General features: G+C 38.9%; 1 protein-coding gene across 1 annotated transcript in view; it reads right to left on the bottom strand.

Moving 5' to 3' along the window:
* nr1i2 (nuclear receptor subfamily 1, group I, member 2) overlaps window positions 1-23,461 on the bottom strand; it is a 66,348-nt gene that overhangs the window by 6,969 nt on the left and 35,918 nt on the right. Inside the window, exons 4-9 of the mRNA XM_088914617.1 lie at window positions 15,603-15,733; window positions 14,301-14,494; window positions 12,650-12,897; window positions 12,308-12,453; window positions 5,967-6,083; window positions 5,527-5,632 (exon numbers count right to left, since the gene is read on the bottom strand). Coding sequence (XP_088770743.1) covers window positions 5,527-5,632; window positions 5,967-6,083; window positions 12,308-12,453; window positions 12,650-12,897; window positions 14,301-14,494; window positions 15,603-15,733 — 942 coding nt within the window. The remainder of the gene's footprint in view (window positions 1-5,526; window positions 5,633-5,966; window positions 6,084-12,307; window positions 12,454-12,649; window positions 12,898-14,300; window positions 14,495-15,602; window positions 15,734-23,461) is intronic.

Below are 23,461 nucleotides of genomic sequence, written 5' to 3'. Positions count from 1 at the left end.
CAGTGCTGCAGCCCAGGGTTCAAATCTGGATCTGGGGAGCTGTGTGTGTGGAGTTTGTACTGTATGTTCTTCCCTTGTTCATGTGGGTTCCCTCTGAGTGTTCCAGTTTCCATCCACAAATCCAATTTCCAATCCAAAAACAAACTAATAGGTTCAACGGCTTCTGTAAATCAGCCCTGTTGTGAGTGTGTGTTTGTGTCTGTGTGCCATGCAATGGACTGGTGTCCCATCCAAGGTGTATTGTGCCTTGCGCCAGTAAATTTCCAGGATAGGCTCTGGTATTCCTTGTGAATGTGTACTGGATAAAGCTATTTAGAAAATGGAAGGGTGGAAGAGGGTACATTATGGTAATGACAAAATCATGGGTGTTTTGTCCTGTCTTCAAGATTATGTCTACAAGACCAATGAGAACTCAGGAAAGAAGAATATTTTGTTAAATGAAATAATCAAAGATTGAAAAATATATTTTTAATCATGTTAAGATTGGAAAAATGCAGATAGATGAACTATGGCAACTATGGTTAACTGCAATGGCTTCAATCAAATGCTGTTTAGAATGGTGCCATTGCTCTGATTATTTTTACAAGATAAAAATTCAGAAAACAAACTGGAAACTAATCATTACATAAACTGTTGTAAAACTGTTAATTGTTTCAGTTGGATGACAGTCCTCTTTTTTTCTTTATTTCTTATAACACTTTTTGCCTCCCCTTTTCTAATAAATATATTGGGTGACTCAATATGTTCCACAAGAGGTCAATAAACTTGATTTTTATGTTTGCACTTTTTGTTATATTAATTAATCTTATTCATTATTGCTTTCATACTGTATATTTTCCCAAGGAGAAACTACTGTATTGTCAATTTCAGTAAAAGCCACAGTGAGAAATAGAACAGGAAAATCTGACAAAACAGCCACATCTGGACATCTGTTGAAGATCTGGGTATAAGTAAGGGTCATTTTAAGTTAATCTATATTTTCTGCAGGGCTTAAGCCTTTATTCTAAAAAGAATACTTCCCAGAACTCCTGCAAACCCTGTAAGTGATCCTGCTAAACCAAGTGGAGGCAGAGTGCAAAGCTAATCTATAGAGTTGCATCTATAGGGACATTTCTAAAAAGGCATAGCTGAGAGCCTTTATCTCTGCCTTTGAAACCCAAACCCATGAGGAACATTCTTAAATACAAGTGCCCATCTGCATAAAATACACAAAGTTACATTTTTTCTTTAATTTCTACTGAAAGACTCCCTTGGATGGATATAAAACTTGTGCACAAACCAGCTGGAAATGTTTGCTTATTTAAATGAAAAGGTATACTTAAGGGGTTACACCTAACAAACTTCAGTTCTCCTAAATGTTTCTCTACATTGCTTGTTTTTTCAATGATTACACACCTTAGTAAGTGCTTTTTTATAAACATTGCTCATCTCAATCTAATCGGCACTTATTTTCAAGTGTCTTCCCTATAGAGTCCACACTCATATCATGCTAGAGTACTGCAACATGATAGCCAGTACTGAAGTGTAACAAATGGGAATGAACCTTTAGAAGGCAACATGATACACTCCAAGACGGCAAACCTCTACATTGTCACAAGAATAATAAGGAATTGGCTGCACCTGTGGGAATTCGATTCCCTATTAAAGCAGTGGTTCTCAAACTTTTTGGACCAAGTACCACCTGCAAGTCATCTTCTCATAGGAACAACAGAAAATCTCAATGACATTAGTGCTCGTGTGTGCACACACTCACATACACTTTATTTGATATAGCACTTTTAAAGGTGGCTTCTCAAAGTGCTTTACAGAATGACAACAGGAACAACAACAATTAAAAATAAACAATAAAAAAGCACAATTTCAGTGAGAGGGGTGAGCCTGTTTAGTCGAGCAAAGAAGATGTGAATTCATCGGTCGAGCTTTGATACAATTCACAACAGTCCAACAGGTTTTAAATCCTCAGGCGTTTTCTTGACTGCCAAGGCCTCGCGGTGGATGCTGCAGTCCGTCCACTTCATATCAAGAGCAACCTCTCTAATTTGTGCAACTACACAGCTGTGTTGGCTTGTCATCGCTCTAGCACTGTCTGTACAAACTCGGATGCATTTTTTTCAGTCGATGCAATTCTCTTTGATACATTACATTACAAGCTGAATATGTGCTCTCCTGTAGTTCCTGTTGGTAGCGGCTTACAGAACAGAAAGTCCTCATGGGACATACCCTCAGACTCGTAAAACGAGCAAATTGGCCAAATCAAAGTCATCTACAGACTCATCTAATTGCAGTGAAAAGCATCTGCTCACCTTATCGTGCTCTATCAGCGTACTTTTGACATCATCCGCCATATCAATAATTCTGTGAGTGACTGTATCTTTCGAAGGGGGCAGCAGATTGAGCTGTTTAACAGCTTTTTCCCCATACATAATACGTGTCAGCTCTTTTGCCAACGGTAAACAAAGTTCTTCACAAATAGTGTGGGGCTTACCTGCTTTAGCAATCCGCAAGCTTGCATTTTCCCCATTTCCGTTTCAGAAGTCCGTCTCAGAAGTTAAAAGAAGTTTTTATTTCATGCGCATGGGAGAGAAACACGGAGACGCTCTGTGTATTTTTTTCAAATTAACCTTTAACAGTCCTTAAATATTTTTCTGTTATCTATCACGCTTTCCTGTGCTCACAAGATTGCCAGTGTTCTAAAACCATGCACATTCTCCTACCTCCCTATTTGCTGAAGATAACTTATTTAAAAAATACAATTGGTCACTTAGGTTCATAGCAAACATTCCTATACAGTGGTATAGAATTACATTGTAGCTCTTTTGTCCACTCAAGTATTAGTGCACGCTGTATCGCAGTATGTAGGCTGTGTACAGTATTTGACACAAACTATGAAAATATGAAAACCCGTCCCAATTTTTCAGTGCACACAACAAATTTCCAGGGTCATATGGAGTACCACCTGGCGGCGCTCCGCGTACCATACCGTACTCCCCATCCTGTGCGCGTACTACAGAAAATGACAACAAAGGATGATGTTGAAACCTATCTTGTAGCGTTTGTGTGTACTGCAGAGAGAGAAAGGGCTGGAAAATATTGTTGAACCATTTTTAATTGGTGAAGCTCAAAAAGCTGATCTTGATCTCAAAGACCCTGTATGATATCTTAAATCATGGGATTCTGGCTTGAATAGGGGTTACTTGTCATGAAAGGGCCAGAGCTTCCGTGCCTGGAAATATAAAGTAGGAGTTTCAGCCCATTCTCAAATGTTTGATCTAATTCATTCAGCTACGAAATGGCTTAATTTAGCTTCAAACAGAGATTAACTCAGCAGCAAAAGATGTTGAACTGCTGGTATAGGGTATACACCTCTGGAGTTAACCATCCTATTTAAATTACAGTGTAGGACAAGGATCCCCCCAAAACATGAATTAATTCATTGGTGGAGACACATTGCAGCACTGGAGCTCATCAGGGAGGATGATAAGCTATGGCACCAGTACAAGCAATACTGGGTTAAGACACAAAGGACGCCAGTGCCCACGTGCCCACGTTCTCCCTCAGGAAACAAGATATGAACTTTAAAATCAGGTTCCAAATATAGTGACAAACAAATCTAAGACAAGTATGCAATTTACGTCAGGGAATAAAGAGAAAAATACTATAAAAATGTATCTATCTCCCAGGAGGAGAGTGGGGTCACCCTCAAACCAATGGACTGCAGTGGCATTTACACTAAAGGCCCTGGTAGGACACACTGAGTTTATTGAGCAGAACAACCTGAAAACAGGGTTGGTGGAATAGAAACAGGGTGGGTAGGTTTGTTAACAACATACCGTAGCTATTCCCTGCAGATTCCCTGCTATGCTACCATCTAAGAGGGATCCTGTTCCAGGTAAATAATGTAGTTTAAAAAATCCTCCCAATTCAAAACCAGTGTTTCCCTTCTTCATGGTTATTGAAAGTGAAATCATTATGTTTGCAGCAGTTCCGTTTGCCTTAACTAGCAAGCTGAGATGGCACATCTAAGAAACTCAACTTGAAAAGGCTAAACTTTGCATGATACAGTATATCATTAACAGTAATAATTACACTGGTAATACAAAGTTAAAACCAGTCCAGTCCAGTTCCAGTTCCAGATCCAGTCCCTCCTACAAAGATTCAATGTGTACATTTTCACTTATTTATCACAACAGTAATGAACAATTAACTGACATGAGGGAACATGTGCAGTATCACTGGGTAGCTCACCAATTAGTACAGCACCACCTTTTATGCCCATGGAAGTATTTTAAAAATTCACAAATTACCTACCTACTGTAACTAAGTTACAGTCTTTACTTGAGAATGGTGATATCCACCTATTAGGTTAAGACCTTGTTGCTGATGATAATGTCCAGCTGTTCTGTTAGGACAATGAACTGACAACTGACAACCTTCTGTCTAGCAAATGCTTACTCTCAAGAGGTATAATATCAAGACTGTGAATGTACTGTATATGGATTGAGCAGTGACACAAAGCTACTACTGTGTGATAATCTGGAGATTAATATACTTTACATTGTGCAACAAAGACTTGTGTTTTTGATAGAATGTTATCACATGTATAAAGTCATGTAATTATGTAGAATACACATACAGTACTAGTATATGTCATGCTGTTCAGTTAGATTATTCTCATAATAAAAGTTCTCATTTGGTTCAAAGGAGAACATTTATTATAAGAATAATTCTTGACATTGCAGTAGTGAAAGTAGAAAAGTTTTCATCATTCTGTTACAGTCTCATATTTTTTTCTTCTGTTAATTGTCTGGTCTTCCGCAGATCTGTGTCTTTTAGCCCTACTTTGGAAGACCAAAGAAAACAGTCCACTTTTCCATCTTAGTACAGACCATTGAAGAATCAATTTTTAAGATTTATGATTTTTGTCCGTGTTTGAATTCAAATGATTTTTTAGGCTCATGGTTCTTATGTGTTCAAAAACATTATTTGATATATATATATAATAATTTTATTCCTTATATTACACAGACTAAAACTGAATTGAACTAAAAACATGTATATATTTTATATAACTAGAGTATATTAACATCATGCTGTTTGGTTAGGATCTGAATGTCACTGAATGTCTAGCCAGTGTTAATTTCATTGACAAAATTTATGACAAAAATGTTTGTGAACAAACTGTTTTTTATTTTAGTAAATGATGATGAAACACTGCCAAAAATTAAACACCATGCTGATAACATCCTCATCACTGATGGTGTCTTCCAGGTGTACTGTTAGGAGTTTGTAACTAATAGTATTATCCAGCTGTTAGGTTAGCACCTCATCACTGATGGTGATGTCCAGCTGTTCAGGAACACCAGTCTACATCCTGGGCAAGACTTCAAGGGTGCATAAGTCCCCTGGTAGTATTCTAGTTATTCTATATTACGATGATTATTCTTGGTTCCACTAATAACAATACAACATTAATTTGATGTATATCCAGCAAGCCTTTTTGAAACATGTACTGTATGTTGTGCTCACCTGTGATCTGAAGAAGACCTCTTAGTGTTAATGTAACTCTTTAAAATCATAGCGAACATCTCCTGATACTTGTCAATGATCTCATGGTGTGTAATACCAGGACGATCTACAAGTAAAAGTCAAACAAGAAATTCAGAACCTTACAAATATCACAAAAAAGAAAGTTGCTCAGTAAACATGACCTCCTGTTTAAAGTAAAAATTCCACATGCACCCATGTCACAGGTGGAAATCAGAATTTTGAACATTCAGGACATAAAACCACATTTTTGAATCAGACACTTCAAGAAACAACTTTTTTATATTCTTGGATCTTTAGACTGCTAGAACCCAACTAATGAAGATGGGGCGACTAGAATCCTCTCATTTTGTAACCTTTCTTATTTATTAATCTTCGAAAAAGAAACATTAAAATATTTCACTTGCTGTATCACACAGTACCTGGGGAGAAGAGGGAGATGGCCTGCATAAGCACGTACTCTACATCGTGGAGCTTTAGGCTGCGCAGGGTGTAGTGGAACTTCTGCAGGGGGTCCAAGAGGTGTTGCTGGAACCCAGCTGGAGAAGGACAAGAACGAGTGACATCAACACCAACCAGAAACAGACGAAACCATAAGGCAGAAGAAAGAGAGGCAAGGAGTTAGAGGGAAAATGGACCTCACCAAAAGAACAGAGATAACTATGTCCATGTTATTTGATGCTTAACATTAACACATGCATTTAATCTAGAACATTTTATTATGTATGTAGATAAGTAAATATCCATATATTATCATAAATAATCACCTCAAAATCTTTCCAGGCAAGGAATTTAGAAGGTTTGCACAATGAAATTCTGATTCATCAGTCTTGCATAACTACTAATAAATAAGGCTAAAGTTGTTTGCATAAGGAACTTGCACTGCAAACAGACTGTATGCTACACATACAGCACATGGGGAGTACACAAAAGCCATGTTATCAATCTGATGGCAGAGTGGCCTCAGAAGACAGACACTGCACGAAGTGCAGCTGCCAAAACAAAGGTGATCGAATCTGAAAAAGAAGTTAAAGAAACATTGTATTTGATTTGTTAAGAAGCGAGCTGATGACTCAAAAGGAAGAAGGCAAACCAGCAGCAATAAGTAATGACCGTTATGGTCAACATATTGTGGCAAATCGGCCCAAAACCAGGTTGTCAGAGAGGACAGCAAAAGCGAATATGCAGGAGGCAGGTTTTCAGCTTCACAAAGTGTTTATTGCCCCTTTACTTACAGAGAAAGGTGCTATACTGTATAAGGCAAAGAGATTGCAGGTAGAGAGAAAGGGAGAACACAGCTTCCCATAGCTTCCCATGCAGTGCAATGAGGAAGAAAGCTAAGGGGGCCACCCTTAAATAGGATCCTGGGGAGGGAGAGGGCAGCTGCAGCTCAAGATCATGGAGCAACGGCACAGTCCTTAACTCCAGGGAGGAGCAGAATGCTACAGTATTATCAGGGAGCCGGACACACAGAAGTGAGGAAAAAACAGCTTGTGCAGTGCAGAAAAGATGTGACCGGGAGAGGAGGTGGACAGCACCACCCCTTAACACGAAAGAAGGGTGGTGTCACAGAAGAGATAGGACTGTCTGGCGTGCTGGATACACTGACTTCCTGTAGGAAAAGTACTACTTCTCTCTGCTCCCCCTTACTCCTCCTGAGGAAATGGCTATCAAGCTCCACACTGTTTTTAAGCACTTAAATATTGCTACAGCCTAAGGTGACTAAGAAGTGTCTCTTGGATTTTAGATAACATTTATTATTTTTATTATTATTGCTTACACCTATATATCGCTTTTCTGGACACTCCACTCAAAGCGCTTTACAGGTAATGGAAACTCACCTCCACCACCACCAATGTGCAGCATCCATTTGTTACACTTGGCACAGTAAACACTTTTAGCTTCAAAGCAGGGAGGATGTTTGCTGACGTCTTCAGCAAAAACAGTTGTAAAGTTTACCTTATGCCAGCGTCACAGTACACGACTTTTCCTAGGATTTTCAGTCGTAGCCTTCATTTACATAATCATAAGAAAATCACAGCAAGTTCTAGAGAGTCGCAGCACGCACCTGTTACCGTTGGTTTTGTAGAGTGGCCAGCAGTCTGGGGTTTCCTGGGTGACCAGAATGTTAGGCCTCTGAAATGCCTTGTTTGTAAAAACTGTACATAGTATAACTTGTGTGTTGTATGTTTTGTTGTGTGTAGTGTAGTTTATATCTTGTCATTGTAATAAATACTTGCTTAACCAATTGTGCCTGGATTATTACTCTTCTCAACAAAACTGCCAGAGAACAAAGAATTCATGTGCTTCTAATTATACCAACGTTCTTATATTCTAAAGAAATCACTTTCAGGTTGGGGGTTATGAATGATTATTTTACTTATTGACTAAACCGCTCAGTCTGATTGATTTTCATAACCCCCCATTTGTAACAATATCAAATTGTAAAGATAGTGTCTTGCTAAATGTATATTTGGGAGATTCCATATTAACATCTCCATAGAAAATGATAAAAAATTCAAAGTTCAATTAATCCATTAGGAATCATTTCTAAGTGCAAAGCATGACATCTTTGTGCACACAGAGCAGGAGATTCAAATCCACAACTGCCAGTCCACCACACATACTGACAGATCTTCCACCTGTTCCCCTATAGCAGTGCCAAACACTGAGCTCAAAAAGCAAGTTAGAGTTCAGAAGTCAGTATAAAAAATTACAGCATAAAATGGGATCACCACGTGTTAAATTGCATTTGCTTTGTTCTCGCTTTGTGTGGCAGACCAGATACTGTATGTGGATTAGAAAACTGTGGCAGGAAAGGGATGCAGTGAACTCTGAGCATTGCAGAGTAAGCCTAAACTCCTTTATTTCTAAATAATGGTACTCTTATTTCTTATTTCTATTAGCATCTAGCAACCAAACAAGCTAATTGGGCCAAATGGCCTATTCACATTTTTAACCTTTCTGATGTTTGTATGTGTCCTCTGTGTGTGCATCACTAATAAATTTGTCTCCTGGTGAGACAGACATGTCACAGCCCATGACACAATATCCCATCAGAAAAAAAAAACTTTTCTTGGAGAGAACAGTGTTTTTGTTGCAGACCCAGATACTGCATGAGCACTATTCCTTCTAAACATAATTGAGGGGAGCAAAAGTGCAGTTAACTCCAATTTAGTTCAAATCCGGACATTATCTGTTGAAATCATGTCATGATTGACAAAAATGTCAGGATGCCATGCATCCTTCACATTAAAGATGGCTGGGATAAAAGAATTACTTTTCTTTTCTTGTTTAAACATCACCTATGTGAGTGTGGGCAATGAGAATGAGAAATAAATTCTAATTACTAAGGGATGCCCCTCTGGGAAAGCCACAGAAATAGAACAGTGCTTTTGTAAAAGGAGAACAAAGCAGAGAAATTGCACCCAGTCTACTGTCCAACTAGCAAAAAGGCAGTGTTAAAGGTCAATCATTTTAAATGATAGGCAAAACTCAGATAATCTACAAGACATTGTTCATATTTTTTGGAAGACATTTTAGATGGCAAGTTTTACTTGCATTAAAACAAAGTTGTTCATTTTTAGTGATTTTATAGATGTTGTCAGTTAGATAAGATTTTTGTTTTGCACAGAGAGTTAGTATTCACAAAGCATAGTGAGATTACTTATTTCAATATTTTTGTTTTAAAGAAATGTAACAAAAAACAGCATTACTACTGCTCATTATAAATTAAATATAAATCATTATTTGTCATGAGGTTAATGATAGCTGAGTAACAGAAATAGCATAGAAACACCAAACTAAACAATGATTTAAGGCAATTACACTTTTCCTTTTATGAAAAAATGAAAATATAAAACAAGGACAGCAAAAACACCTATTATTATACTATCATCTTCAGCAATTATTTTGAAAAAATCCAGTCTAATATTTATCTCAGTGTTCAAAGCTTAAGTTTTCTGCAGGTTGCTTGGCAGCAGTGATATCACCAGGCAGGAATGGCCAAGAGCAGAACCATTAGACAGTAATTGGCTGATTTACCTGAAAGAAATAAGGTATTTAAAGGAGGATCAGGAATCATATCTTACTGAAAACTGATGTCAACCTCCCTGTCAATTTTCTCCTGAGCCAAAGAATTGTAGTCCCTTTTACATAATTAATAACCTGAATTATAAAAAAGATCAAGTCACAGTAACTAATCTAAATTTACAATAACTATACACATTGGATGCAAAAAAGGCCAGGGATTTCAAATGTGCAGTTCATACCCAAAAAGTTAACTCCCAAGAGTTCCAACAACAATGGAAATACAGTATGCCTCAAAACACCATACAATTTTATCAAATTGGTGCATCTGCTTTCCCTTCATTTTTGTTTTTACCACAAAAAAAACAATGAAGCAAAAGAATACACTTGAGAACAACGTGAAAGATGCAAATCAATATATTGCCACTTTTTCTGCTTTGTCAGTTTACTAGGATAATTGTTCCTTTCTCTTCATTGTTAATACAATAACTAAGACACACCATGTTCTCTTTAAGAACTGTTTTTGGACAGAACAAGTAAAACAGTAAACAGTAAAACGTGTGGCATTAGCTCATTAAATGACAATGAAAACAGTACAAAGAAAATGAGAAGCCCTTCTTTCAGTTGTAGCGGCAATGCTTGTTAATAAGGCAGAATTAAGTGTTTCTGAGCTTCCCAAATGAGGCCCCATTTCTCTGTTCATCTCTGTGGTGCAGCCACAGAGAAACTATTCATGCAGGCTGATTTAAAGTTCTTTTGATAAGGTTTCCTAGGACAGCTCCCAAAGGGGGATGCACTTAGCTAAGCCTGGCTATCATGATCAATGGTCATCCATTGGTGCCTATCTGTCTAGGGAGTGCCAGATGGACATCTGGACTGCATTCCTAAGTGTCAGGAGTAAGTGACTCATATCTCACCTTGATCAACCAATCAGGGACTGGTAGGGCCGAGTAACCCACGTGGGACTCTGATGCCCATGGAACTTTCAGCCAATCAACGAGCTGAAGTTCCTCCAGGTAAAAACAGGCAACACAGAGATTCAGAGAGATTCAGGGATTCAGTGGACTTCTGTGGACTTTTCTAAAGGGAATTCAAAGGAGAATTCCAGGGCAGGACAGCCCAGGAGCAGAAGGCTCCCAAGGGCAGGACATTCTCGCAGCGCGCCTCCTGACCATCCTGAGACTCAGCCCGGACAACCACGGAACGGCCAGTGTGTCCGAGTGCCAGAACTTTCCTTTGTTCTAAGAGTCTAGAGCGGAGGTTGCCAGAGAGTAACCAGAGGATCCACCCGAGGTTAGCAACAGCAGCAGGCCTCGTGAACAGGTCGGAACTGTGGACAGCTGAATCACTATTCAGAACTAGCGCTTCATCAGGAACGAACCGGTCCTCTTCCTGACTTGCTGGGATACACAGTCATCTTTTCTCCTGTGCACAAACTTTGCTAGTTAAAGCCAACACTAACTAGCCGGTCAGCGAGCATCAGCAGCGCACCGTCGCAAGCTGCACAGCACAGCCTGGCACGGAGCCAGAGAGCGCGGATTGGACAGCAACAAGCCTGCAGCTGATTGTTTGTGCCTGCAGGAGATATGAATCCCCAGAGATTGGATGAGTATTCAACTTCAATGCATTACAGCTCGAGAATTCAATTGTTATCCCAACCAGTTGATATCAATTTAATTCCTAAGAGTTATGTACTTGTTTTGAGTATCTAGTGTAGAAGTTATAACCAAGTTCGTTTATGAAACGGTCTTAATGAATGATATACTGAACGTATGTCCTCTTGATATATGTAACTCTTTGTAACTGACTGAATATATATCTTTTGTATTCTGATAACCCTCTCGATAAGATCTGTTAGGTTTATGTGCATATTTTATGTATTAATAAATGTATCCTCGTGTATTAGTACCTGTGTGTGTGCGTTGTTTGAGTTATGTCGCATGGTTGGATTCTAAAGCCATCAAAAGAATTAACTTTGTGATTTACTGCTACAATTAATAATTGTCACAGTAAATACCCAAACCCTACAGAACTGGTGCCTTCAGAGAGCCACTACATTTACATTTTGGCTATGGCTATGATTACACAGTTTAAAATGGTACTCCTTCCTGGCTTCTGTTAGCAGTCCCTGTTGCTGAGGCAAAGAAGCTTCACATACTGTACCATCACTAAACAACACATTTTAAAGAACAAGTAGCACTGATGTATGACTCTTCCCACATTGGTTTAAGTGTTAATTAACATTTCTGTCCCTTTTTTTCTCTTGAAAATTGTTTTCAAGACACACGGCTGTCTGTTCGGTGTCATTTTCTTTAAACTGTCTTTCAACAGCCCTCTGCAACAACAGCTGAAAAATGTGAAGTTGTTGGGTCTGTTATTGTTGTGGCCCATATTTCTGTAATGAGGATCATGTAAAAAAAGTAGCAGTAACGCAAAAGCACTGGCAGTATTTTTCTTCTGGTAAAATGGGAGGGCAGAGGGCATGAGAGCAGACATTTTAAAACTAAGGCACATAGAATTTAGTCGGTAAGAAAAGGGTGTTAACTGTAAAACTAAAAATTATAGCCCTTGTCATTGAACAGCAGTAGCAACACATTTCATTTTTCAGAAGCCCCAATATCTGTTCTTCAAACCACACATGCCTCTCCCCAGTTCAATATTGGCAGGATACTGTCACAGACCTAACCAAACACTACAGTGGGCACAGACTCCACCCGATTTCCAACTAACTTACCATGGGCTGCATCATCCATGTGGTAGGTGAGGGGGCCACATTCCCAGGTCCCTTTCTTATCGTTGAAAAGCATGTTAAAACGGATCTGGCAAATTTCGAATGTGGCTCCTTTCAGCAATGAAATCTGGTCTTCAATCATGAGTCCCCTTTGAACACCAAATTAAAAGCATAACTAAACACACTTGTGCTGTAAAATGTAATAAAGAGAAATGCTTTCTAAGCATAACTTGACATCATGTTCAAGTAAGACTGTGGGTCACAGCTCTACAGCTGTAATCACACAACATTCAGACCTTTAACAAGAGAACATCAGTTGCAATCAGAATTTATATAGATACTCACTTAAAAAAGCTGAGAACTTTGGCAAAATTAATTATCTGCTGGATCATGTAGGTGGACAGGTCGGCTATATGAGGTAGCGTGGAGAAGACAGTGGGTTTGCTCCTGTACTGCGTTTGGTCTTCCTTGTCTCCTAAACAGGGGTAACTGAGTTGGTTAAGGGAGCTGGTCACTCCCTTGTCCTGGGACTCATCCTCGGGGCTGCTCAGAGGTGTGGAGCTGCATATGTGCTCTGATTTGCGATTCATGGGCTGCAACAAAGGAGACAAGCAAGTTACGTGACCTGTAATCTGCCTTTTACAGAGTTTGTATGTATTTTGTTTGTATTTTTTTCATGTAAAAACCATTCTCAATATGAGCTTCCAGTTTTGTTTTTAAAGTTCTTTACTGTTACAAACAACAGTTATTCATTAAGAATAAGTTATTTAATATTGAATAAGAATGACTTGGCTAACATAAACATTTATTATGTGTAAAGACACCACACTGATATAGGGATTGGCATTTCATTATAATTGATCAAAACTCAATTCAGTAAGCAACAGAAAGATCATCGTATCATTCTTCACCATGGTATAAAAAGATATTGTTGTTCTAAAATCTGTCTAAAGAAGAGCAAACAGATACATTCTGGGGTTTAAAAAATGTTCTACACTGACAGCTAAAGAAACTAAGCCCCTTTTTGCTCTGAACAGTTATTACTTGCCATGATTCAAGTATTCAAAACCCTAAAGCCTTTTTTACCCATATGGTTCAAGAAACAGTTGGACAAGATTCTTGGATCAAGTAACTTCTTACAACCAAGTGAGACAGATAGGCTGTTGATGAATCAATTCAGGACATTCTACAAGTATCTTACCTAACAATACAGCTTGAAATGACACGAGGAAAGCTAAGTAAACAATTAGTAAGAATAGTTATACAATAGACTAATTGTTGGAGTTTTTCAAAGTTACACAATTTGAGGATTAATAAATACATAGATCAGTTAATTACAATATCACATGGATCTTCTGACAGTTGACTAGAAAGATTAAATGTTACTTTTTTAAAGCACCTCATGGGTTCCTTACAGTGGAAAGTCTATCAACACAATAAATGTGCAGATTTGATTAAGTTAGCCTCCATAGGATTTAAATCCTGGATTCTGTAATTCAGAATATAACCATCCACAGAATGTTAAAGACAATAGTTATGTGAATTGTCCTGGCTGATTGTTCCTCATTTCAGTTAACAGCTTATATGACACAGATGAGATATTTTAATATGAGGCTAACATAATGGATGTAGTATTTGGTTGTGTTCAGAATGTGCTCAGAATACATAAAGAACAGAGGCATAACCCTCAGAAACTCTGATGCTCCAGGCATGGAAATGGAATGTACGGTCTTCTTTAAAGAAGTCAACGGCAGCCTTATTAACTTTTTTTCCAGTTTTAACGTGACGTAATCTCATGACTGCTCCTGAAAGATCTTTTCAAGGCTTACATTCTCTCAATAAAAAGTTCATGTTAAGGACAGCTATGCGACATCCTTCTAAACAGCTGTATTTGCTCCATGAGCTACTTTAAGAATGAACACTAACACTCTTACTGTTCTCCTCTGCAGCGGCAGTATAATTTTTAATTTCCTTCTTAACAGTTTGGCTGTCGTACCCGGAATGTCTTGCTGCCTGAGAAGCTGAGGTCAAAATGATCTTTCTGGGCCTGCAGCAGCTCACAAATAATTCTCTCCTGCTCCGGCGTCAGGGTAGGCTCCTCAGCTGTGCACAGCTGTGTCTCTTTGTGAATTTCTCTCTTCTTCTTGATCAGAGCCCGTCGCTGTTCCACTGCTGCATCAGACATGATTACTAGGAAACACAAATCAGCACAGGGGACGGGGTCAGAGTGTTATATCGCTTGTTTTCAGTCCCATTCAGTCAATTTGGGCAGTACAGTGTGGTGGACAAATCTCTGGAGTCAAAACTGGTGTGTTGTGGGTTCGAATACACACTGACTCTGCCTTTGTAACTTGCGAAAGGTACTGTACCGCAATATTGAGATTGCTGCTGTCCACCCAGTATCACTGGGGACCAGCGTTTGCTAGAGGTTTGCTCAGCAATGGACTGACATCTCATCCAAGGGAGGTAGTCTGATTGCTTCATGCCATGGAAACCTTGACCATGAATTTGGAGCTACCTGCCTGCCTGGCATAGACAAATCAAATACAGGGTGTATACTGTAGATGATGTGTAAATGAAATAATTTTTTTGCTGTTGATTTCAGAAGAATACATCATGACAGCAGTACAGTATATAATTTAGAAAAGGGCATTGTGTTGACTTAACTGCTTTGTGATGTGATGACTGCCTGATCATAAAATACAGGGGAAGGGGTAGGAGACACATGTAGGGGGCAACATGTGAGATGGGTAGGCAGAAAACAGAAATGATTAATTACTTTTGCTAGCAAATCAGATAGCATGTGGTATGGGGCTTCAACAGGGGCTCTAAACACGCTAAAGATGACAACCAGATCTTTAGGTACATCACATAAGTGACAATTATGATCATTTCAGATTCTTCCAAGACAATTTTTAATAATTCTAATAATTAGTTACACTTATATGGCACTTTACAGGTAATGGGGATCCCCTCCACCAATGTTCAGCATCCACCTGGATGATGCGACGGCAGCCATAGTGCGCCAGAACGCTCACCACACATCGATTATCAGTGGGGAGGAGAGCAGAGTGGTGAAGCCAATTCATAGATGGCGAATATTTCGAGGCCATGATTGGCAAGGGCCAATGGGAAATTCTGTCCAGGACACCGGGGTAATTATGTCAGTCACTGAAATGCAACCAGGAAACAAGACACATACTGTAGAACAAAATGGAGGTGTTTTTGTAATAAGACAATAAAAAAAAATCCAACATAAGACTGCAAACTACCAAGGTATATCACTGAAAAGACTTACACTCCTTGCGCATTCCAGCCTCCAGGCAGATCCGGAGGCGACAGGCTTGGCACTGCCGGCGGTTATTCTTGGTGATGATGCAGGAGTTCTGGAAGGGGCAGCTGAACTGAGTACGACGCTTCATGGCACGTCTGATGAGAAGAAACATGGGACAAAATAGATACAGAATCAGTAGAGAATCAGGTTGGTCTGCTTGAGGCACAGAGCAATATCATCTCACCATCAGCTGCATCAAAGTCCAGAAGACTGTAGCCCAAATGGTGTAATACCTGGGTCGCAGAAGGGAGTCTAGGGGATGTGGGAGCAATGAACAATTTAAACATAGAATGTCCTCCCAATATACTTCAAAAGTCATCAGGACAGATGGAGAAATGCCACTATTGTATACAGTATATGCTTGGTCAGTATGTGTTTTTTGTTTCTTGTGTAGGTGTAACAAACCTCCACATGTCATAACACTCAAAACTTAAATTAAAACAAAGTAGCAAACACTGGACTACTGCCTGTCACCAGCAATAAAGAGTTAAAATTTCTACTCATTTTGCTTCTGTTTCAAGTGCGCAGATTTTTCAGTCGCTTGTGCTGTTACAGTTGTTCTTCTATATGATCTATTTAAAAACTTCAAATTTGTCATAATTTGTGAATTGAAATGTTAATTATAGTTACTTATTTTAATTCTGGACTGTTATTGAGTCTTGAATTGAAGGAACCAGATGTAATTTTTTTACAATCTGTACAGTACATTACCTTTTGCAATCCATTAAACAGCTGCAGGGGGTGCGAGGCCTCTAAAAATTTAAGAACCCCTGGTCTTAGAGATCAACACAGAAAAAAAGGCAGAAATACAACACTTTATTGAGCAATAATAAATAACAAGGACTAGTTACATAGAAGGAGTACAGTGAAATTCAAGAAAAAATAAGACTTGGAATTTCTTAATCACTTAAGATGGCAAGGAATGTGTTGTGGGTCAGTATTGGAAAGTATTGTAATAGCAGGGACTTGCCATTAGAGGGTGTCAAAGGCCTCTGATATTTGTATATAGACATATAAGGTGGTAATTACTGTATACCGAAGAAGGCTTCACAGCCTAAATGTTGCATTTTCTCTCTTCTCTTTTCAGCATGGAATAAACCTATTATTTGTTCCATTACTGTACACCCTCACTTTACTGGAGTAAAAGGGTGGAAGGGATGTCCTGTATTGTCTGCTGTCCATTAAATTACCCATGAGATATTTCAAGTAAAAAAAAACACACTCGTCCATGCATTCATTTTCTAGTCACTTCTTCCAATTCAGCGTCAAAGAAGCAACAGCTGGAAGGCAGAGTACACCCTGGACAGGATGCCTATAAAACACATTCATATATGAACATTTATATACTGTATATTGTATATACAGTATGCATACTGAATATGTATATATGTGACTGCACTGTATTTAAAAATAATACAGTATACTGATATGGTTATTGGGAAGTGTCATAATATTGAGGTGTCATAATCTAAGGGACAATAGTTAGCACCTGGCTAATATCAACATTTCCAGTGGGGGGGTTGAGCTTCAAAGTAAGGAGATGTTTGCTGAGATGTACATAGGTGTCTGAGATTCACTGATCGAAGCAATTGTAACATTTACCTTGGTCTACCTTAGTTAATTAAGTGCTGGGTAAATCATTAAAAATCATCAACAGGCTAGGAACACAGTTTTATGCTGTACAAGCAGGTACAGAGAGAGAAGAAAGGAGAAAAAGGGAGACATAAGAGAAAGAAAATTAAAACAGAAAACAAGAGGTCCTTGTCCAGATTATCCATAAAAAACAGACTAGAGTTAAATACAGTATGTGAACTTTGTGAGAGAGCTTGTCATTCTTTTGTTTAAAAAAAAACGATTTCTTGTATAGATAAGCCGTTGGTTAAAATGGCATCTCCTGGTAAGTGGATGCATTTCTAGAATAGAGTGGTTCCCACTCCTTTTGTAGCATCCAGGTTTATAGAGAGATTTAACTCTAACTTGTTTTTCTGTTCAGTTTAGACAGCAGATTTATCTCTGTTGTTAGCCTAAGAATTAAATATTAGGTATCAGTCTGAGTTTTCTCTGATTCGTCAGAGTGTAGACCTTTGGGACACCTTGTTTGTAAAGAATAATTGTATGTTGAATGTTTATGTTGTGTATTTTTTATTGTGTGTATTGCCATTATTAATAAATAATTGTTTAACACAGTGTACCTGAATTATTACTTTAATCAAAACTGTGCCACAGAACAAAGAATTAATGTGCTTCTAAGTGTACCAGCTGCTCAGGTACATTTTTGGCAAAATCTTTATAATTTGGGGGTTAAGATAATTTAATTTACTTATTGATTAATCCGTTCAGTTATTTTCTGACACTCCCTATTTTTGTAACCCCTATTTGTAACAATACTGTTTTGTATTACACTGTATTGTAAAAATAATGTACTGTATTGTTGACAGGCCAGTCTCATTGGTATTGTACAGTTGGGATAATACAGTACAATGCCTTCATCTTGGATTAATTAATTCAGAACCATCTGTCTCTTCAGTGGGTGGACTCATAGCATAAACTAAATTCTTTTATTCACTATACTATTGTAGGGGTTTTGTATATTTACTGGCACGATATTTAGTTGTAACAGTAAAAGTTGTAAAAGTAAATAAAGTTTACTTTGGCTATTAGGAATCAACTGGCAGAACAACTAGGAGTTTTCACAGGGATTTACACATGAAAGACATTTGTTGATACATTAAACCAATATATACATAAAAGCATTCAAAATATCAAGCTAATACAGAAAAGATACATAAAATAACATAACAATTTTATTGTTGAGAGGGTAAATACTGAATTATACTCATCCACAACTGGGGATTCGTAATTCCCGCACAGAAGGGTGGGGGAACAGCTGACTGGGTCTGTCCAATCCATGCTCTGCTGGCTCAGTGCCTCTCCAGTTCTTAAGCAGCTCAAGGTATCTTGGAGAGCTGCACTGACTTCACCACCCTCTGCAGTACTTTGCGATCCCGGGCGGAGCAATTCCCATACCAGGCAATGATGCAACCAGTCAGGATGCTCTCAATAGTGCACCTGTAGAAGTTGGCCTGGATATGTGATGGCATGCCAAATGTCTTTAGCCTATGGAGAAAGAATAGGCGCTGCCGTGCTGTTTGGACCTTGGTGTTGGTGTGGTGGGTTCAGGTTAAGTCCTCTGAGATGTTAACTCCCAGGAACTTAAAACTGCTGACCCTCTCCACTGCAGTCCCACTGATGTAGATAGGTGTGTGATCTCCTCCCTGATGTTTCCTGTAGTCCACAATCATCTCCTTAGTCTTACTGATGTTCAGAGAGAAGTTGTTCTCCTGGCACCATGCTGCCAGGGTTTCAACCTCCTCCCTGTACGCACACTGTTCACCATCTGTGATCAGGCCGATGACTGTTGTATCGTCCGCAAACGTGATGATGGAGTTTGAGTTATGCCTGGTGACACAATCATGGGTAAATAAGGAGTAGAGGACAGGGCTAAGCACACAGCCTTGGGGGGCTCCAGTGTTTAGAGTCAGGGTAGAGGATATGTTGGTGCCCACCCTCACCACCTGCGGACGTTACGTCAAGAAGTCCAGGATCCAATTACAGAGGGAGGTGTTCAGTCCCAGGTCCTGGAGCTTGATGACAAGCTTTGAGGGCACTATGGTAGTGAATGCTGAGCTGTAATCAACAAACAGCATTCTCACATATGTTCCTTTCTTATCCAGGTGCGAGAGGGCAGTATGGAGGGCAGAAGCAATAGGATCTTTTGTTGACCTGTTCTGGCAATACTCAAATTGCAGTGAGTCTAGGGTGTCAGGCAGTAAGGAGGTGATGTATGCTTTGACCAACTGCTCGAAGTTGGTCATAACTGATGTGAGTGCAACAGGGCGGTAGTCATTCAGGCAGCTGACACTGGGGGAATGAAACTGAGTCGGGGGAAAGTCATACAAAAAGGGGAGAAACAGATGTGCTTGTGTCCCTCTGCCAGTCATTCAGGCGCCAGCTGTGGATATCCATCTTAAAGGAATATCGATAATGGATCTGGACTGTCCTGAGAAAGACTATTATCCAAAAGATAAGCTCCGCTCCCTCACTTGCTTACGCACAAAGACCATGAGGTCATCCTGTGGCTGAGACCTCCTACACTATATTCCTGTGACAGGTGACAGAGCACACAAAGCACACAAAGATTGTTAGAAATACTTAATATCACTTAACTCTAATTAAAATAATAGACCATGTCCCTACACCATGATGTTACCAAACTCCCAAAGCCACCCGTCACTACATTTGAAATTCAATTTAATGTGTTTGGGCAATGTGGTTTACACTGAAGAGTGTTGCTATACTAACAACTTTAAAACAGCATTATCAAGTAATCTCACCTGAAGAAGGCTTCACAGCCAAAACGCTGCTTTTTCTCTGTTCTCTTTTCAGCATGGAATAAACCTATTACTTGTTCATTATCAAGTAATATTTCATGACTTACTTTCATATGTTTTCTTGTACCAAGACCGTTTTTTAGTTATGTGTTCTACATCCTATTTCAGTTTAAATGGTAGCAACTTGTCCTTCAGTTTGCACATATCAGGAATGTTTGCTTTTAAATACAACATTCCTCTTACACATGAGACAAGGACACTCCAGATTATAATTTTTCAGTTGACTAATTTCTTAAATACACTGAAATTGAGTCTTTTTCTTTTCTCGCTACCCTGTTAGGACACGGTTTTTCACTTCTTTACATTTTTAGAGCAAGGTGCAGCAGCAGGGCTTATTGATGAGCCTCAGGAGGAGGGGTTGCTGTGAAACTTAAGTGAGTCCCCTCTCTGTGATCCACAGCCACAGAATGACCTAGTAGTCTTTGCGTGTTGGAAAGTAAGGGTGATGAGTTTGTCTTCTGGATAAGCATCTTACCCAGTATAGGGAAGAACTAGTATCAATACTCCCTATGATGGATGTCCACTGCTGGCACCTGGATGTCGAGGCACATCTGGACATACCTTAAAACTCACAGGGCATGGTCAATCATTCACAATGATGACCAATCAATCGGGGACCTGCAGAATGTGGATACCTACTCCACCTGGTGACTTCTTGGCCAATCACAAAATCTATTTTCCCCAGTCAAAAAGCGGTGAGCATTTTACCTCTTCTCTGCCTCTCTCCACCAAACTAACTTGGCTGATTGACAACAGACAACAGAACCACACTTAACTTGTCTAAACTTTGGGACTTAAACTTTTTCCTGAAGTGCCAAGTTAGGGAGTGAGCCCATACTGTACATACAGACAGAATTCTGCGATTTTCAGTGACTCAACTGAATATAGCATTATTCAACAAAAGCTGCTATGCAGGGAGCAAACTGAGTTTCTCCATTTCTGTGTAACTCACACCAACTAAGCAATCAATACCCTGTGTTGAGACTTTGTCCCAGTTCAGCTCAACATTAACCTGGACACTGATTGAAGAGAACTGACTGTCAGTGTGAGGCTATTGTAGAATCCTTCTCTCTCTTCCTGATACCTCGATCTGCCTAAAGACTAGAGTGGTATCAAGGTAGCAGAACACCGATTGGACAGCTGATGAACCCAGTCAGCTGTTCCCCCATCCTTCTGCGCAGGAGTTATGTTTGTGGCGGCATAATTCAATATTCACCATTACTGCTCTTGAGAATTCATTGCTGTCTTGTGTCTTATTTCCTAAAGAGCACCTGAATGTTGATCATGTAAATTATACTGATTAGTGAGTTAGTGTAACCAATACTAAATGTATTATCCTTGCTTTTATGCATCTCTTCTTTATACTATCTATAGCTTGATAATTTTCATGTGACGAGCTGCCATCTGTATCTAGGCAGACTCTCATGTACTTATCCAGAATGCTTTCATGTACACATTGTGTTGTGAATCCTTGTGAAGACTCCTTTTTGTTCTGTAGATTGATTCCCAATGTAAACTCAATTAATGTACTGTTACAACTAAACATTGTGCCAGTAAATTCACACAAAATCCCTACAAAATACTCATCACAGTAAACATACATACAGCAGTTGCAAGATGATGAATTGTGCACGGGGAGGCAAAGACTAGGAATACCCTCTTTGACAGATTGTGTTAAAGTGAATCCATTAAAGCAAGGGTTTACTGAAGTTAATGGATTAGAATACATTTCTAATTGAAAAAATGACTTCAGTACTGTTTCTCCATGGTGACTGGGATTTGAAAAAAGAAAAACACAAAATTTGTAACTTCCATGTCTTTTAAAATGGTCTCCTTCCATTTTTTTATTTTCCAAGCTGCTGCTCTGGTGTGTGGTAACACACTGTATTATCGCTGTCCACAAAATTAGAGACATTTTCTATTAACCTCATTTTAATTTCTATTGCAGTTTAGCTGAGCCTTTGTCTTTGCTTTGTCTGAGTGTACAATGAATACTGGTACAGTTTATGGCATCATCAGCTCTTGGTGCTGCAATTAAAACAAAACCAAATTACAACATAAGGGTAAAAACATCTGCATGACTAATATGCATTTTCTATTTTAAGCATAAACATCTCATCAACCACCACTGAGGGCAGAGTAGATACAGCAGGTTTTATGAAGACATTTCCATTTAATAATTATTAAACAAATATTATTATTATATTAAGTCCATGTAATAAACATACTGTAAACCCTTAAAGAAAATACATTCACAAGATATACAGTAAATAAAATTGCCAAAACTGAAATTCAGCTGGTTGCAAAGTTACAGGGCATGCACCAGAAAACACTTTTATTTCCATGATTTAAACTACTCAACACTCATGTCACTGTGGTAGTATATTGTACAATTATTTTCTAACAATTTTCTGTTAGCTTGATCTGTAATCCTCCCTCTGATAGGACAGCACCTGTCTTTAAACTTAAGAGTTTCCTTTGATATATCCATATTCATCTAGCTGACTGTGTTCAGGACATCTTGGGTCTTAGTGAAGCCAGAGGTTTGTTGGCACTGAACTCTGCCAGTGAAGATTCAGGTTACCATGTCTTAACACTACCCACTGCAGGTTGGATGCCTAGCAACATGCAGCATTATAAGAGGCAATTAATTTACTGTACGTTCGTTGCCCAATACAAGAGCAAGATCTTAAAGGCAAATCTGCTTTCAGAGGATGTATTCATGTCATCTTTAGCTCTTCAGTTCTGGTGTGGGTGTAATGGTAGCGAAATAAGTTGAACAGTAATCGATGTACTGTGAAGGGAGCCATGGAAGACTGCAGAAAACATTAATGACAAAAGTCAAAAGAAACTAATTATAAAGAGCTGCATTGGCTGCCGCATTTGCGGTACTGTTGGTTGATCTTAACCAATTATTAATAATATAATAACTCTCCAGCACTGAGATTATCTGTTTCTCTCTAACAGGCAGTACAAAAACGGTGGGCTTATAATTCTATTAGTGCTTCTTTTCATACCCTTCAATGAACATTTCAATCTTGCATATAGTAAAGGAGGGCCACTGGGGAGCATAAAGGTCTTTGCTAGCCCTGATTGCAAGCAGAAAAAAAAACATACCACAATAAAACAGAGAAAATAATTTTGTCCATATACTAAAATAATAAAGACTATTTCATGATTGGACAAAATGTCTTACTGTGTCATTCACACAGGATTCTGCAACTGTTTTTTCAGTATGAGGGATACAAGTTAAACATAACCATTTCCAATCCTCTGCCAAGTGGCCCCGACATACTGTATGCTTGAGACAGACTCATATCACTCCGAATACACAAATTCTGAATGCACTCATTCAGTTCTCCAAAGAACAAT

The sequence above is a fragment of the Atractosteus spatula genome, chromosome 4, assembly GCF_055471065.1.
Source record: "Atractosteus spatula isolate fAtrSpa1 chromosome 4, fAtrSpa1.hap1, whole genome shotgun sequence".
Lineage (NCBI taxonomy): Eukaryota > Metazoa > Chordata > Actinopteri > Semionotiformes > Lepisosteidae > Atractosteus > Atractosteus spatula.
The sequence above is the reverse complement of the archived record's forward strand: the minus strand, read 5'-3'. Positions and strand labels throughout refer to the sequence as shown.